At 46.5% G+C, this 13785-nt stretch overlaps 2 protein-coding genes across 3 annotated transcripts in view; both read right to left on the bottom strand.

The window, feature by feature from the left end:
• Positions 1 to 13785, bottom strand: part of LOC307208944 (uncharacterized protein) — a 196683-nt gene that overhangs the window by 59289 nt on the left and 123609 nt on the right. The window lies entirely within an intron of this gene.
• LOC307209887 (uncharacterized protein) lies at positions 4671 to 13054 on the bottom strand. 2 transcript variants are annotated; one of them, XM_079965257.1, is made up of 4 exons: positions 12937 to 13032; positions 11046 to 11118; positions 9629 to 9862; positions 4671 to 7587 (listed from the first exon to the last, which is right to left on the bottom strand). In XM_079965257.1, the coding sequence occupies exon 4, from the start codon at positions 7303 to 7305 to the stop codon at positions 6127 to 6129; it is 1179 nt and encodes a 392-aa protein (XP_079821383.1). In that variant the 5' UTR covers positions 7306 to 7587; positions 9629 to 9862; positions 11046 to 11118; positions 12937 to 13032; the 3' UTR covers positions 4671 to 6126. The 2 variants fall into 2 exon arrangements, with proteins under 2 accessions (XP_079821383.1, XP_079821382.1); XM_079965256.1 differs by lacking the exon at positions 11046 to 11118 and having other exon boundaries at positions 12937 to 13054.

A 13785-nucleotide genomic window follows, 5' to 3' on the forward strand; every position in this document is an offset into this window, starting at 1 on the left:
GCATGGTGCTGATAACGCCAAGGTTGCAGGTTCGATCCCCATATGGGACAGCTGCATATTCCTGCACTGTAGTGGGTTGGAATAGATGACGGACAGGGTTCCTTTCAACACTATGATTCTATGACTGCCCCCTATCTCTTGTTGTCAGTGTGTGTGTGTGTGTGTGTGTATTATTACAGAAAATCTAGGTGCTAGGCTGCTCAGTCACCAGCTCATCGGGCAGAACCCGCGGGTCTCTGCGGAATAAACGTAGGAGTCCAGCCACCAACCGGAGCAAATAGCTGTAGACCAAAGTTTATTGTGCAACAGGTTCAAAGAGGAATTTTGAACCCCGAGGATAGGGTGACAAGGACTTTTAAAACTTTCCCACCATATCCCAGAATACAGTTCGTACAGCATCATTGCTACATCACTGACATGTCACAAAAGGGGAGGGGTTAACCTTGGCAAACATGTCCAGGCAAGTCCTTGGTACAAGATTAGAATAAGCAGACATCGCAGGGCAAAACCCAGGTATAAGATGAGCATAGGCAAACACCTCTGAAGTCCCACCACCCAGATTACAATAGAACTTCCTTTGCATGTCTTGACCCCTTGGCAAGTTTTGGTGATGGGATTAGGCTTCCCTTGGCCAACCATCAGCTCAGCAATTGTCACCTCTGGGAACCTCCTGGAGTCCTTTTTCAAGGGGGAAATAGCTTTGGAATGCAGGAAACTGGCAAAGGAGTTGATTTTATATTATTTTTAAAGCTAGGTAACTTTCCTGAGCTGTCAAGTTGAAAGGATAAATTCAGGCATAATATTTGTAACATTTAACAACTTTAAAGATGTGCCCCCCCCCTAATTTCCGTAACACACATATATATAGAAGGTAAAGGGACCCCTGACCATTAGGTCCAGTCGTGGCCGACTCTGGGGTTGCGATGCTCATCTCGCTTTATTGGCTGAGGGAGCCGGCGTACAGCTTCCGGGTCATGTGGCCAGCATGACTAAGCCGCTTCTAGTGAACCAGAGCAGCGCACGGAAATGCTGTTTACCTTCCCGCCGGAGCGGTACCTATTTATCTACTTGCACTTTGACGTGCTTTTGAACTGTTAGGTTGTCAGGAGCAGGGACCGAGCAACGGGAGCTCACCCTGTTGCAGGGATTCGAACTGCCAACCTTCTGATAGGCAAGCCTTAGGCTCTGTGGTTTAACCCACAGCGCCACCTGTGTCCCTTTAACACACACACACACACACACAGAGAGAGAGAGAGTGAGTGTATATATAATCCAGACAAAGAGTCCTTTGTAACTTAAAAGCTGACACTTTTCTCTTGCTAAACATCAGAACCACATAGCAACATTCAAAAGCAATATGAAGAAATCATTAAAATGACTGGCTAATGGGGACATTCTAGAAACCTTCATAGGCCTGTTGGCGTACAAAGGTCTTCAATGTTGTTGTTGTTGTTGTTGTTTAGTCGTTTAGTCGTGTCCGACTCTTCGTGACCCCATGGACCAGAGAACGCCAGGCACTCCTGTCCTCCACTGCCTCCCGCAGCTTGGTCAGACTCATGCTGGTAACCTCGAAAACACTATCCAACCATCTCGTCCTCTGTCGCCCCCTTCTCCTTCTGCCCTCCATCTTTCCCAACATCAGGGTCTTCTCCAGGGAGTCTTCTCTTCTCATGAGGTGGCCAAAGTACTGGAGCCTCAGCTTCACAATCTGTCCTTCCAGTGAGCACTCAGGGCTGATTTCCTTCAGAATGGAGAGGTTTGATCTTCTTGCAGTCCATGGGACTCTCAAGAGTCTCCTCCAGCACCATAATTCAAAAGCATCAATTCTTCGGCGATCAGCCTTCTTTATGGTCCAGCTCTCACTTCCATACATCACTACAGGGAAAACCATAGCTTTAACTATACGGACCTTTGTTGGCAAGGTGATGTCTCTACTTCTCAAGATGCTGTCTAGGCCTGTCATTGCCCTTCTCCCAAGAAGCAGGCGTCTTTTAATTTCGTGGCTGCTGTCACCATCTGCAGTGATCATGGAGCCCAAGAAAGTAAAATCTCTCACTGCCTCCATTTCTTCCCCTTCTATTTGCCAGGAGGTGATGGGACCAGTGGCCATGATCTTCGTTTTTTTGATGTTGAGCTTCAGACCATATTTTGCACTCTCCTCTTTCACCCTCAATAAAAGGTTCTTTAATTCCTCCTCACTTTCTGCCATCAAGGTTGTGTCATCTGCATATCTGAGGTCTTCAATAGATGCCCCCAAACCGGTAGCTGTGTACAGCTCTCTCTCTCTCTCTCTCTCTCTCTCTCTCTCTCTCTCTCTCTCTAGCTCAGTCAGTAGGAACAAAAACAAACCAATAAACCACCCTCCCAAAACATATTTGCAGAGCACGAGACTCTCAGGGTCGTGGGTTTGAAACCCACGGTGGGCAAAAGATTCCCGCATTGCAGGAGGCTGGGCTAGGATGTCCCTCGTGCTCCTTGCAATTCTGCAATTCTCTGATTCCCTACGTCCAGGCTAAGGAGCATAGCTCAGTGGCAGGGCGTCTGCCTCGCATGCAGACGGTCCCGGGTTCAAACCCTGCATTCGGCGTCTGTAGGTAGGGCTGGGAATGCCCTTCCTCCGGAGCTTTGGAAAGTCGCTGCCAGCCCAACGTGGGCAACTCTTGATTCCGATGCCCGGAGTCCGCAACACAGACACACACACACACACAAGCCCACTCTGCATCCTGCCGGTGGGGTGGCATCACCTTCCACCCCCGCCCCCCAAATTCCACTCTCCTGTCCAGGCCCAAATGCAGCAGGATGTGACTCTCTCTGAAATGCGGGAGGGGGGGGAGTGTTTGGGTGGGTGGGATTTAACCCTTAGCGAGTCTGGCTTTTTTGGGCGGGGGAGGTCTTTGCACAGGGGGAGAGCAGACGGAGGAAGGGAATCAACCAGGGAGAGGCGATCACTCAGGCGTTGCTGGATCCGGGGAGAGATCCACTTCTTCTCTTCTTGCTCTTGCAAAGTAGCTTTGGAGAAGGGGGGGGGACTGTCCCCTCTCCCCCCCCCACGCTTTTCTTGCTACGGAAAAGTGCATCTCGGGGTTAAAGAGATGGAGTCCAGGGCGCTTAGAGAGGCTGCAGAGGGAACGGCAACACTTCTTCCTTACCGCTCACGCCCCCGCGCGCCTTCCTGCTTTTTGTGAATGGAGCTTGGAACGTTCGCATCACCCCACGTGGCTCCAGCAGCAGCGCCTCCCTCTTCCAGGAGGGCACAAATTGCGTTTGAGTGGCAAGCAAAATGCAGTATCCCCGAAGAGGAAAAACCAATGCTCTGGGGTTGCGCCAACTCCTGGCTGGATAGAAGGGGAGCTCGTGCCAATCTCTCTTTCTTCCACACACATCATTTCCTTTTCCTTTTTTTTTTTTTTACAAATTTAAACAGATAAATGTATATTTTGGATTTGGACTTAAAAGTTATCATCGACTTCCCTCTACCCACCCCCCCATCCATGGTTCATTTTATTAACTCTTTTCTACTACATAATCTAGGGGACGTGGGTGGCGCTGTGGGTTAAACCACAGAGCCTAGGGCTTGCCGATCAGAAGGTCGGCAGTTCGAATCCCCGCGACGGGGTGAGCTCCTGTTGCTCAGTCCCTGCTCCTGCCAACCTAGCAGTTCAAAAGCACGTCAAAGTGCAAGTAGATAAATAGGTATCGCTACGGCGGGAAGGTAAACGGCGTTTCCATGAGCTGCTCTGGTTCGCCAGAAGCGGCTTAGTCATGCTGGCCACATGACCTGCAAGCTGTACGCCGGCTCCCTCGGCCAATAAAGCGAGATGAGCGCCGCAACCCCAGAGTCGACCACAACCGGACCTAATGGTCAGGGGTCCCTTTACCTTTTACCACTCTCTCCGGTCATCCTCATCCTGTTTGGGGCCCTTCGGAAACCAGATGGGTATATTGGTTAAGGTACCTCCTCTTATACCAAGCTCAGAGTGACCTTATCTCTGCAATTATTGCAGCTCCCAGATGAAATTCCCAGTTTCATGGCTGGTGATGTGTTGTGTGACCCACGTCAAAGTGCAAGTAGATAAATAGGTACCGCTCCAGCGGGAAGGTAAACAGCGTTTCCGTGCGCTGCTCTGGTTTGCCAGAAGCAGCTTAGTCATGCTGGCCAAATGACCTGGAAGCTGTATGCCGGATCCCTTGGCCAATAAAGCGAGATGAGTGCCGCAACCCCAGAGTTGTCCGCGACTGGACCTAACAGGGATCCCTTTACCCATTACCTTTACTACATGATCTATTCCCCTCCCCCACATTCTCGTTTCCCCAGTTTTATATCAAATTTTTGTTATTTGCTCTTTAATTACTCCACTAGCTTGTGTTGCATCAAGTTCAGGATCTGTGCGCTTGCCTGTTGATTTTATTGCATTGCATATGAGTGTGCAAGTATAGCTCAGGCGACCCAAAATAATCAAAGAGACGGAACAATTCCCCTATGAGGAAAGTTTGCAGCGTTTGGGGGCTTTTTAATTCAAAGCAGGGCAGTCCAACCCCTCAGACCAAGTGGGCCGCAAGAATACCTTGATACGGGACCCAGGGGCCACTCACCGAATTAGATTTAGGGATGTGTGTTTATACTCCCCCCTCCATATCAGCACAGAGAATATTTAGGGTTCAGGGAAGGCTTGCAGTTTCGTCGTTTTATTTAGCATGTTTCTTTACTTAAGCAAATGCAATTCAAGATTACAAAGGAGAAAAATGTAAGTTTATCAAACTGATACAGAAAATGCCACCTAGCAAATTAGCACAAAAGAAACAAGTAATTCCCTAGGCGTAGGCCTGATTCTATCAACAAGAGAAGACAAGAGTTTGGTGCCCCAGAAGGTGGCAATATCTATACCCCGTCTCCCCTCTGAAGAGGAAATTTTTACAACACACATTCAAAATGATTGGTCATCTTCACAATTGCCAGAGGGAAATATCTCTTTTAGACCAAAGGAAAGCTATCCGATTTGTAGATCTGTACACATAAAAAGAAAGAAATCGTTCTATTATGAAGGCTACACATGCAGCTGTTTTCATCGAAACGTCCTTTACTTTTATAGTTGATGTGCTTAAGAGTAAAAGTTGGCACTCAGTAGATCTGGATTTCTACCAGGTCACATACTTCCTTTTCAGTCTAGACAGATTTAATTAATTGGCACATCGGTCCTTTGATTTGCTGAGCAGTTTGTTATAAAGATTTTCTTGTTGACAACAGAGAGACGCTTTGAGGCTTGGCTTGTGTTAAGAAAGGCCAGGGGGTTGGAACGCACTGCTTCACACTTCTGTCAAGGGAGCTCCTGGTTTCTTCACCAGCTCTCTGAACACTGAACTGAATTACGCTGGAGAAAATGGGGTATTCTGGCTATGTGGTTTAGGCCTGCTCCTTTTTCTTTGTAGAAGTGGAAGAACACAGGACATCCACAACAGCACAACAAACCACTGGTGGGTATAGGTGTTTGTGGGTGTTTAAATGGCCCTTTTGTGATTTGGAAAGTTATGAATGATTGACGCCATATCAGCAGATCAGGATAGCGATACGACTGCCCCGTAAACAAACCAGAATGAATTACCAATGACACCAGATTTAGACTAACCACCATGCTTCAACTGCGGAGGAATGTGGAATAATCTGAATAAGCAAGACATCTGGAAGAGACTATAGGCTTAATAAGGCCTGGACAGAAGCTTTAACCACAGAGTGATCAATTCTGCTGTCTCTCTCCTTATACGAGAGATAGTAAGGGCCTCACTGTGCAGAACTTCCGCAGAAGTGGAAGGATCCATAACGGTCAAACCGATCATGGAAAAAACTGGGCTCCCCCTGCCCGTTTATTACAATTTTTCAATAATACATATAGCAAAAATGTTAGTATGCATTGCTTATTCCGTAACTTTCTGTAATAAAACAAAATGAGACAAAAACAAAGGTGGGGGAGAGGAAAGAGCAAGACATAAAAGAAAAGAAGCTAAGAATCTGCAAGTGCATGGAGCTATATAACAGGTGATTGGACTGGATGACCTTTGGGGGAGCCGTCCAACACTACAATTCTCTGATTCTAGGGAGAGAGGAACTTTCCATTCGTGGGTCAATACATTTCATTCTAATTCAAGTTGTTGCAAATTCCATGCTATTTCATATGGCTGATCCACTGTATGGGTTCTTTGATGTGAAGTAAGTTTGCAGCTTGTACTGAAGCTCTTTCCACACTCAGCGCATGCACAGGGTTTCTCTCCCATGTTGTTTTTCTGATGTAAAGTAAGACTCCTACGAGAATTAAAACTCTTTCCACACTCCAGACATTTGTATGGTTTCTCCCCTGTGTGGGTTTTTTCATGTGAACTGAAGTTTGCCTTTCGACTGAAGCGCTTTCCACACTCCAAACACGTGTGTGGTTTCTCTTCTGTGTGGATTCTTTGATGTTTAGTGAGTGCTCCATTGTCCACGAAACCCTTTCCACACTCCAGACATTTGTGCGGCTTCTCCCGTTTATGGATTCTCTGATGTGAAGTAAGGTGCCCAGTTTGACTGAAGCGCTTTCCACACTCCATGCATTGATATGGTTTCTCTCCTGTGTGAATTCTTTGATGTGAAGTTAAGCGTCCATTTTGACTGAAGCTCTTTCCACATTCGTGGCATTCGTATGGTTTCTCCCCCGTGTGGGTTCTCTGATGTAAACGAAGGTGTCCACTCTGACTGAATCTCTTTCCACACTCTTTGCATTCATATGGTTTCTCCCCTGTGTGGGTTCTCTGATGTGAGGTTAGGAGGCCACTCTGACTGAACCTCTTTCCACATTCACGGCATTCGTATGGTTTCTCCCCCGTGTGGGTTCTCTGATGTAAAGTAAGGTGTCCACTCTGACTGAACCTCTTTCCGCACACTGTGCATATGTAGGGTTTTTCTCCCGTGTGGGTTCTTTCATGTGAAATAAGGTTTCCAATGTAACTGAAGCTCTTTCCACACTGCATGCATTCATACGGCTTCTCTCCCGTGTGGGTTCTTTGATGTAAATTAAGGTGTCCACTCTGACTGAAGCTCTTTCCACACTCCGTGCATGTATACGGTTTGTCTCCCGTGTGGGTTCTTTCATGTGTACTAAGGTTTCCCATGAAACTGAAGCTCTTTCCACACTGCATGCATTCATGCGGCTTCTCTCCTGTGCGGGTTCTGCTATGAGCATAAGTCCACAAGCATCTATATGATTTCATCCCTGTGTCGGCTATTTGATGTTCAGTAAGTGCTCCCTTAGCAAGCTCTTCCTGCACTCCTTGCATCTCCCCTGCTATAGGCTCTGCTATATTTATTTAACTTTGGTTTATTTTAGAATATTCCCCTTCCCCGCCCCAGGACCCTTTCCCTTGCTTATTGTCCCTTTGTCATATTCCACTGGGATCAAGATTTCGTGGATATCAACAACATGGAAGGATTTCTCTCTCTTTGTCTCTGTCTCTCTGGTTTCCTTTGTGCCTCAAATGTATCCTTGGATTTCTAGATGTCCTTTTTCTTCCTTCTTTCTGCTGACACCACATATGAATTTTATTTGTCCTGCTTTTGATCTGTTTGGGGAAATAAGAAATGAACATGAAAACCTGTTAGGTGTTCAAGCCTGCTACTCTTTATTCATCATCTCCAGAGTTCTCTCTCTTCCTCTTTCTATGCCCTGCTGAATAAATTGATTATGCTACTGTCTGAAGACAATAACATAAATTCCTTTCTGGTCCCTCTTGATAATAATAAAATAATAATAATAATAATAATAATAATAATAATATAATAAATATTTATTTATATCCCGCCCTCCCCAGCTGAAGCCGGGCTCAGGGCGACTAACAACAATAAAAATAATACAGCATTCTAAAATCATTTCATTATAAAATTAATCCAAATCAAATTGATGGCAACCATTGGGCTAGAGGTCTGTGAAGATTGCCAAAGGAGGGAGTCAGGCTGTGCCCTGGCCAAAGGCTTGGTGGATACCTCTCTTCATTTCCCAAGCACATCTCTCGCTTTCACATGTGTGGGTTTATGAGGAAATTTTTATCGGGAGGAAGGTAAGGGAGTAAAACTCTGAAGGGGTAGAACAGACTGTGTTTCATTCTGGAGACTGTGTTTCATTCTGGGGGCATTGAATTTGACTTTCACAAGTGCCATCTGTGGACATCAGATTAGTGAGCCCGAAATTAGGCAGACAGACAGCCTCTTGAGATCACCTGACGTTTTTAGTTTAGGACTGCTCTTCTATGTTTTTAAGGTACTCCCTGCTTTTGTCTTAGAGGTGTCAACTTAGAAACTGTTATGTTCTCGGTTGCCTTGTGTTACACACCTAATAATAATAATAATAATAATAATAATAATAATTTATTATTTATACCCCACCCATCTGGCTGAGTTTCCCCAGTCACTCTGGGCGGCTTCCAATCAAGTGTTAAAATCAATGCCACAGTAAATATTAAAAGCTTCCCTAAACAGGGCTGCCTTCAGATGTCTTTTAAAGATAAGATAGCTGCTTACTTCCTTCACATCTGAAGTTCCACAAGGCAGATGCCACTACCGAGAAGGCCTTCCGTCTGGTTCCCTGTAACCTCGCAATGAGGGAACCACCAGTAGATAAACTGAAGTTAAAAATGCATACCTACAAATAAACAGTCTCGTAATATATCTTATGGCCTTGTGCGTCCTGCACAAACATCTCTTCTCTGCAAAAAAAGCAGGAGATGAGCTCAGATTTCAGCAACAGGGGCCGTTCTTCCTGAGAAAGCAAAAGCATAAATGCTATTCATGACATTCACGAGACCACATTGGCTTCCAGTACGTTTCCGAGCACAATTCAAAGTGTTGGTGCTGACCTTAAAGCCACAAGTGACCTCGGCCCAGTATACCTGAAGGAGTGTCTCCACCCCCATCGTCCAGCCCGGACACTGAGGTCCAGCTCCAACGGCCTTCTGGCAGTTCCCTCCCTGCGAGAAGTGAGGTTGCAGGGAACCAGGCAGAGGGCCTTCTCGGCAGTGGTGCCCGCCCTGTGGAAACACCCTCCCATCAGATGTCAAGGGAATAAACAACTATCCGACTTTTAGAAGACACCTGAAGGCAGCTCTGTACAGGGAAGTTTTAAATGTTCGATGTTTTACAGTATTATACTTTTATGTTTGTTGGAAGCTGCCCAGAATGGCTGGGGAAGCCCAGTCAGATGGGCGAGGTATATATAATAAATTATTATTATTATTACGGCTGCAACAGAAATCTCAACCACACTCTCGCCAAGGTTGCAGGTTCAATCCCCGTACGGGACAGCTGCACGTTCCTGCATTGTAGGGGGTCAGACTACATGATCCGCAGGGTCTCTTCCCACTCTACGTTTCTACTATTCTAATTCATTGGATAACAAGTGTTGGGTTACTGTATGTGGGGTTCTATGTGGGGCTGCCTTGGGAAAGTGCTCAGAAACGTCAGTGGGCTCAAAAGAGCTGCAGTCAGATTGTTAACCAGGGCTGGTTATAAGACTCCCTTGTTACAACAACTCCACCGGCTAGCAGTCTGCCTCCAGGCACAATTCAAAGCAAGCTATCTTAAAGACTGTATTCCCTCCTAAGAACCTACCTGGGTTTTGAGATCTGCAATGGAGGCCCTTTTTCTCTGTCCTGCTACCCTCCTAGGGAGAGGGCCTTCTCGGTGGCTGCTCCCCCACTTTGGAATTGCCTCCCTAGAGAAGCCAGAGAAGCTTTCTCCTTGCGGTCTTTCCGCCGGCAGGCGAAGACTTTCTTGTCCCAACGGGCTTTTGGAAACTGACTGCTTTTCGCTGTTCTTATTTTATCCGTAAGCCACCTTGAGTCTCTGTCAGGAGGAAGGGGGGGTACAAATAAATATAACAACAACAACAACAACAACAACAACAACAACAACAACAACAACAACAACAGCTGCCTGGTAAGGTGGGCTGGTGTGAGAAAGGTTTAGCTGCCCCAACCACAACCTCAACCTAAAACCAACCCTAGCTGTCATACTGGCCCACCTTACAAAACTCTCGTGAGACTGTACTTTGAATCCTCAGCCAATAGTTTCTACTTTCTACCTTCGCTGTATTCTTTTCCGGACTCGTAGTTTTAGGCATGCCTACTGAGACACGTAAAAGTCGGCATGTCTTTTGCATCTGCAATTCTGCTGACAATTTAACAGGATGCAAATTTTATTTAAGAAGTAGTGAGGCGTGCTGTATGTGTGTATTTGTGTCAATGGTGTCTCCGAAAATTTTTTACACATTACTTGGGAAGACAGGCAAACTAATGCCAGTGTCCTAGAAGAAGCAAAGATCACCAGTGTCGAAGCAATGATTCTTCAACATCAACTTCATTGGACTGGTCATGTTGTGCAGATGCCTGAGTATCGTCTTCCAAAGCAACTACAGTGGTACCTCGGGTTAAGAACTTAGTTCATTCTGGAGGTTCGTTCTTAACCTGAAACTGTTCTTAACCTGAGGTACCACTTTAGCTAATGGGGCCTTCCGCTGCCGCTGTGCTGCCGCCGTGCGATTTCTGTTCTCATCCTGAAGCAAAGTTCTTAACCCAAGGTACTATTTCTGGGTTAGCGGAGTCTGTAACCTGAAGCGTCTGTAACCTGAGGTACCACTGTACTCTATTCCAAACTTAAAAACGGAAGGTGTAATGCTGGTGGTCAACAAAAGAGGTTTAAAGACTGTCTCAAGGCAAAAAATGTTTTTTTAAAAAAAGCAGTACAAACACCGGCAATTGGGAAACAGCCTTTACCAAAGGTGTCCTGGGCTTTAAAGACACTGCAACTCAGGACACAAGGGAGAAACATGCTAAGAGGAAGGCACGCTTGGCAAACCCTCACTGTGATCAACTCCCGCTTGGAAACCTACATCCCTACTGTGGAAGGATGTGTGGATCCAGAATTGGCCTCCACAGTCACTTACGGACTCATTGTTAAAACCGTGTTTGTGGAAAACAATCTTACTCAGTTACGAGTGATCGCCAAAGAAGAAGAATTTGTGTGTTACCGGAGAGGGTGGTAGTTGCAGCCCCAGAAGAAAAGGACCCTTCAACTCAGCACCATTCTGCCCAGAGCCAGTCCTGCCAGGGAAGTTCCCTCCATCAAACACATGTAGAAGCTCCTTTGAAACTCCAGGTGAGAAGGGAAGCAAATATTTTTTATTTCCTCCAGCCTTTTTAACAAGGCCACTGACAGCCTGGTTCTCAGGACGCCAGTCAGTTTCAAATGCTACCACCACCCTTTGCTTAGCACAAGGGTAGGCAAACTAAGGCACGGGGGCCGGATCCAGCCCAATCGCCTTCTCAATCTGGCCCACAGACGGTCCAGGAATCAGCGTGTTTTTACATGAGTAGAATGTGTGCTTTTATTTAAAATGCATCTCTCGGTTATTTGTGGGGTACAGGAATTCATTCATTCCCGCTGCAAAAAAATATAGTCCGGCCCCCCACAAGGTCTGAGGGACAGTGGACTGGCCCCCTGCTGAAAAAGTTTGCTGACCCCTAGCTTAGCAGGAAGGAAGCCAAACAGGCTTCTTTATTTTATTTATCTATATTATTTCTGTTGGGTCTCTGGACCGTAATAAAGATTGATTGATTGATTGGTTTTATTTATTTTATTTTTTCGGGTCAAGGAAAAAAGCAAGGAGCAGTTCACCTAATATGAAAACAACACAGCTGAAAACAAAGCAACCAAATATCCAAAATAAACTAGACCACATGATTAGCTTTGAATGCTTTCCTTAGCTTTTACTCTCCTTCCCCAGAGGTTTTTAAGCAGAGGTTGGATGGCCGTATGTCGTGGAGGCTTTAGATGAGTTCCCTGCACTGCAGGGGGTTGGACTAGATGACTCGTGGGGTACCTTCCAGTGTTTGTGCTGACCTTTAAAGCCCTAATCGGCCTCAGTCCAGTATACCTAAAGGAGCGTCTCCACCCCCATCATTCTGCCCAGATACTGAGGTCCAGCGCTGAGGGCCTTCTGGTGGTTCCCTCGCTACGAGAAGCCAAGTTACAGGGAACCAGGCAGAGGGCCTTCTCGGTAGTGGCACCCTCCCTGTGGAACGCCCTCCCACCAGATGTCAAAGAGATGTCAAATAAAAACAACAACAACAACTTCTCTCTCCACTTATACCCAGCTTTTGCAATGCTTCAATCTGGGACTGGGTAAAAGGCGGATCCAGCTGATTTTAAACGGATCCTCGTGAATTCATGTGATTTTTTTTCCATTCAAATTAAATAAAACCACCATGATACTGTAGGTCATGTCTTAGTCAGTAAGGTGCTGATTACCAGCACTTTTAGAAGACATCTGAAAGCAGCCTTTTTTAGGGAAGCTTTTAACGTGTAACAGACCACTGTATTTTAATACTCTGTTGGAAGAAACCCAGCCAGATGGGCGGGGTATAAATAATAAATTCTATTGCATTCTAATTCTGTTCTAAGATTCTATGATTCCATAACATGAAAGAATCAGAGCCCCCCCCCCAACTTTCCCCACCACGCCATATTCTCTGCATAGGACTGTTGGAAGGGAACCAGCGCTCGCTGCAGCTGGATAAGCCTGGATTCTTTGAGGTGGGGGTCCCTCCGTCCCTCTTTTTTTTTTGTGGGGAAGGGGAGGCAGGAGGAGTCCTGCTCCTGCTCCATCCATCCCACTCGGGCAAGGCTGTTTCTTCTGCATCCAGCCTCTTACTTCCACCCCACCCCGTCCATCCCATGTCGTCTGAGATCTGGGATTTGGGGGCCGGGGTGGGGGCTTCAAAGGATTTCGTGCAACGGAGAAGCATGCAGCCGCCTGGCCTCCGCTTTGCAGCTCCTTTGCATGGATTAGCACCCCCCCACCCCCCCACCCCATTCCAAAAAAGAAAAATAGAATTATCTCTCCCCTCTGCCCCTTTTACCTGTTTGACCTCTCCAGGCATCAGCCTCCTCCCCCATCGCCCAGAAGACGATTTCTTTCCCTGCAAAAAAGAAAAAAGGAGGGACTGTGACCCCCCCCAATCCTCCCCTTTGCAAAAAAAAAAAAAAACCTCCTGCCCCTCTAGGAAGCCCAAAATTCCTGGCCGGAAACCGCCTCTCGCCACTCAATCGCCTTTTTCCACGCATTTCAAGTGCGTCGCTCGCAACTTCGGGTTCGTTTTCGAACGCAGAGAGAGAGCCTATTGCGCTGTAGAGCAAACCCCTATGACTCCTGCCTGCGTTCGAGTGGGAACCGGAAGTGATGGGGTGCGCGCACACACACGAGCACGCAAACATACACAGACCCAAAACAAAAAAAATTCCTTCCTTTAGCACCTTAAAGACCAACTAAGTTAGTTCTTGGTATGAGCTTTCGTGTGCATGCACACTTCTTCAGATACACACTAGAGAAAGTGTTGCATAGTTTTCTTGCATATTCAGTGGGATACGTGGATTGTAGAGGGTTCTTAATTCTAAGACCCTTGGGTATAATGTCCAGGTTCTTGCATTTAGTAAGAAAGAAGATATCAGTCTGTACCTGTGCAAGTTTCTTGGTGAGGTTGATGGACTTCCATTTCATGCGGCTCAATGTGGTGCCTTCCATAGTTCCAGTTACAGATAGGTAGCCGTGTTGGTCTGCCATAGTCAAAACAAAAAAAATTCCTTCCAGTAGCACCTTAAAGACCAACTAAGTTAGTTCTTGGTATGAGCTTTCGTGTGCATGCACACTTCTTCAGATACACAGACCCAGAGTGCTGGACGAAGGGCCGAAAAGAGCTGAGATTTAAGGG

The sequence above is a fragment of the Podarcis cretensis genome, assembly GCF_951804945.1.
Source record: "Podarcis cretensis genome assembly, chromosome: 2".
Classification (NCBI taxonomy): Eukaryota; Metazoa; Chordata; class Lepidosauria; order Squamata; family Lacertidae; genus Podarcis; species Podarcis cretensis.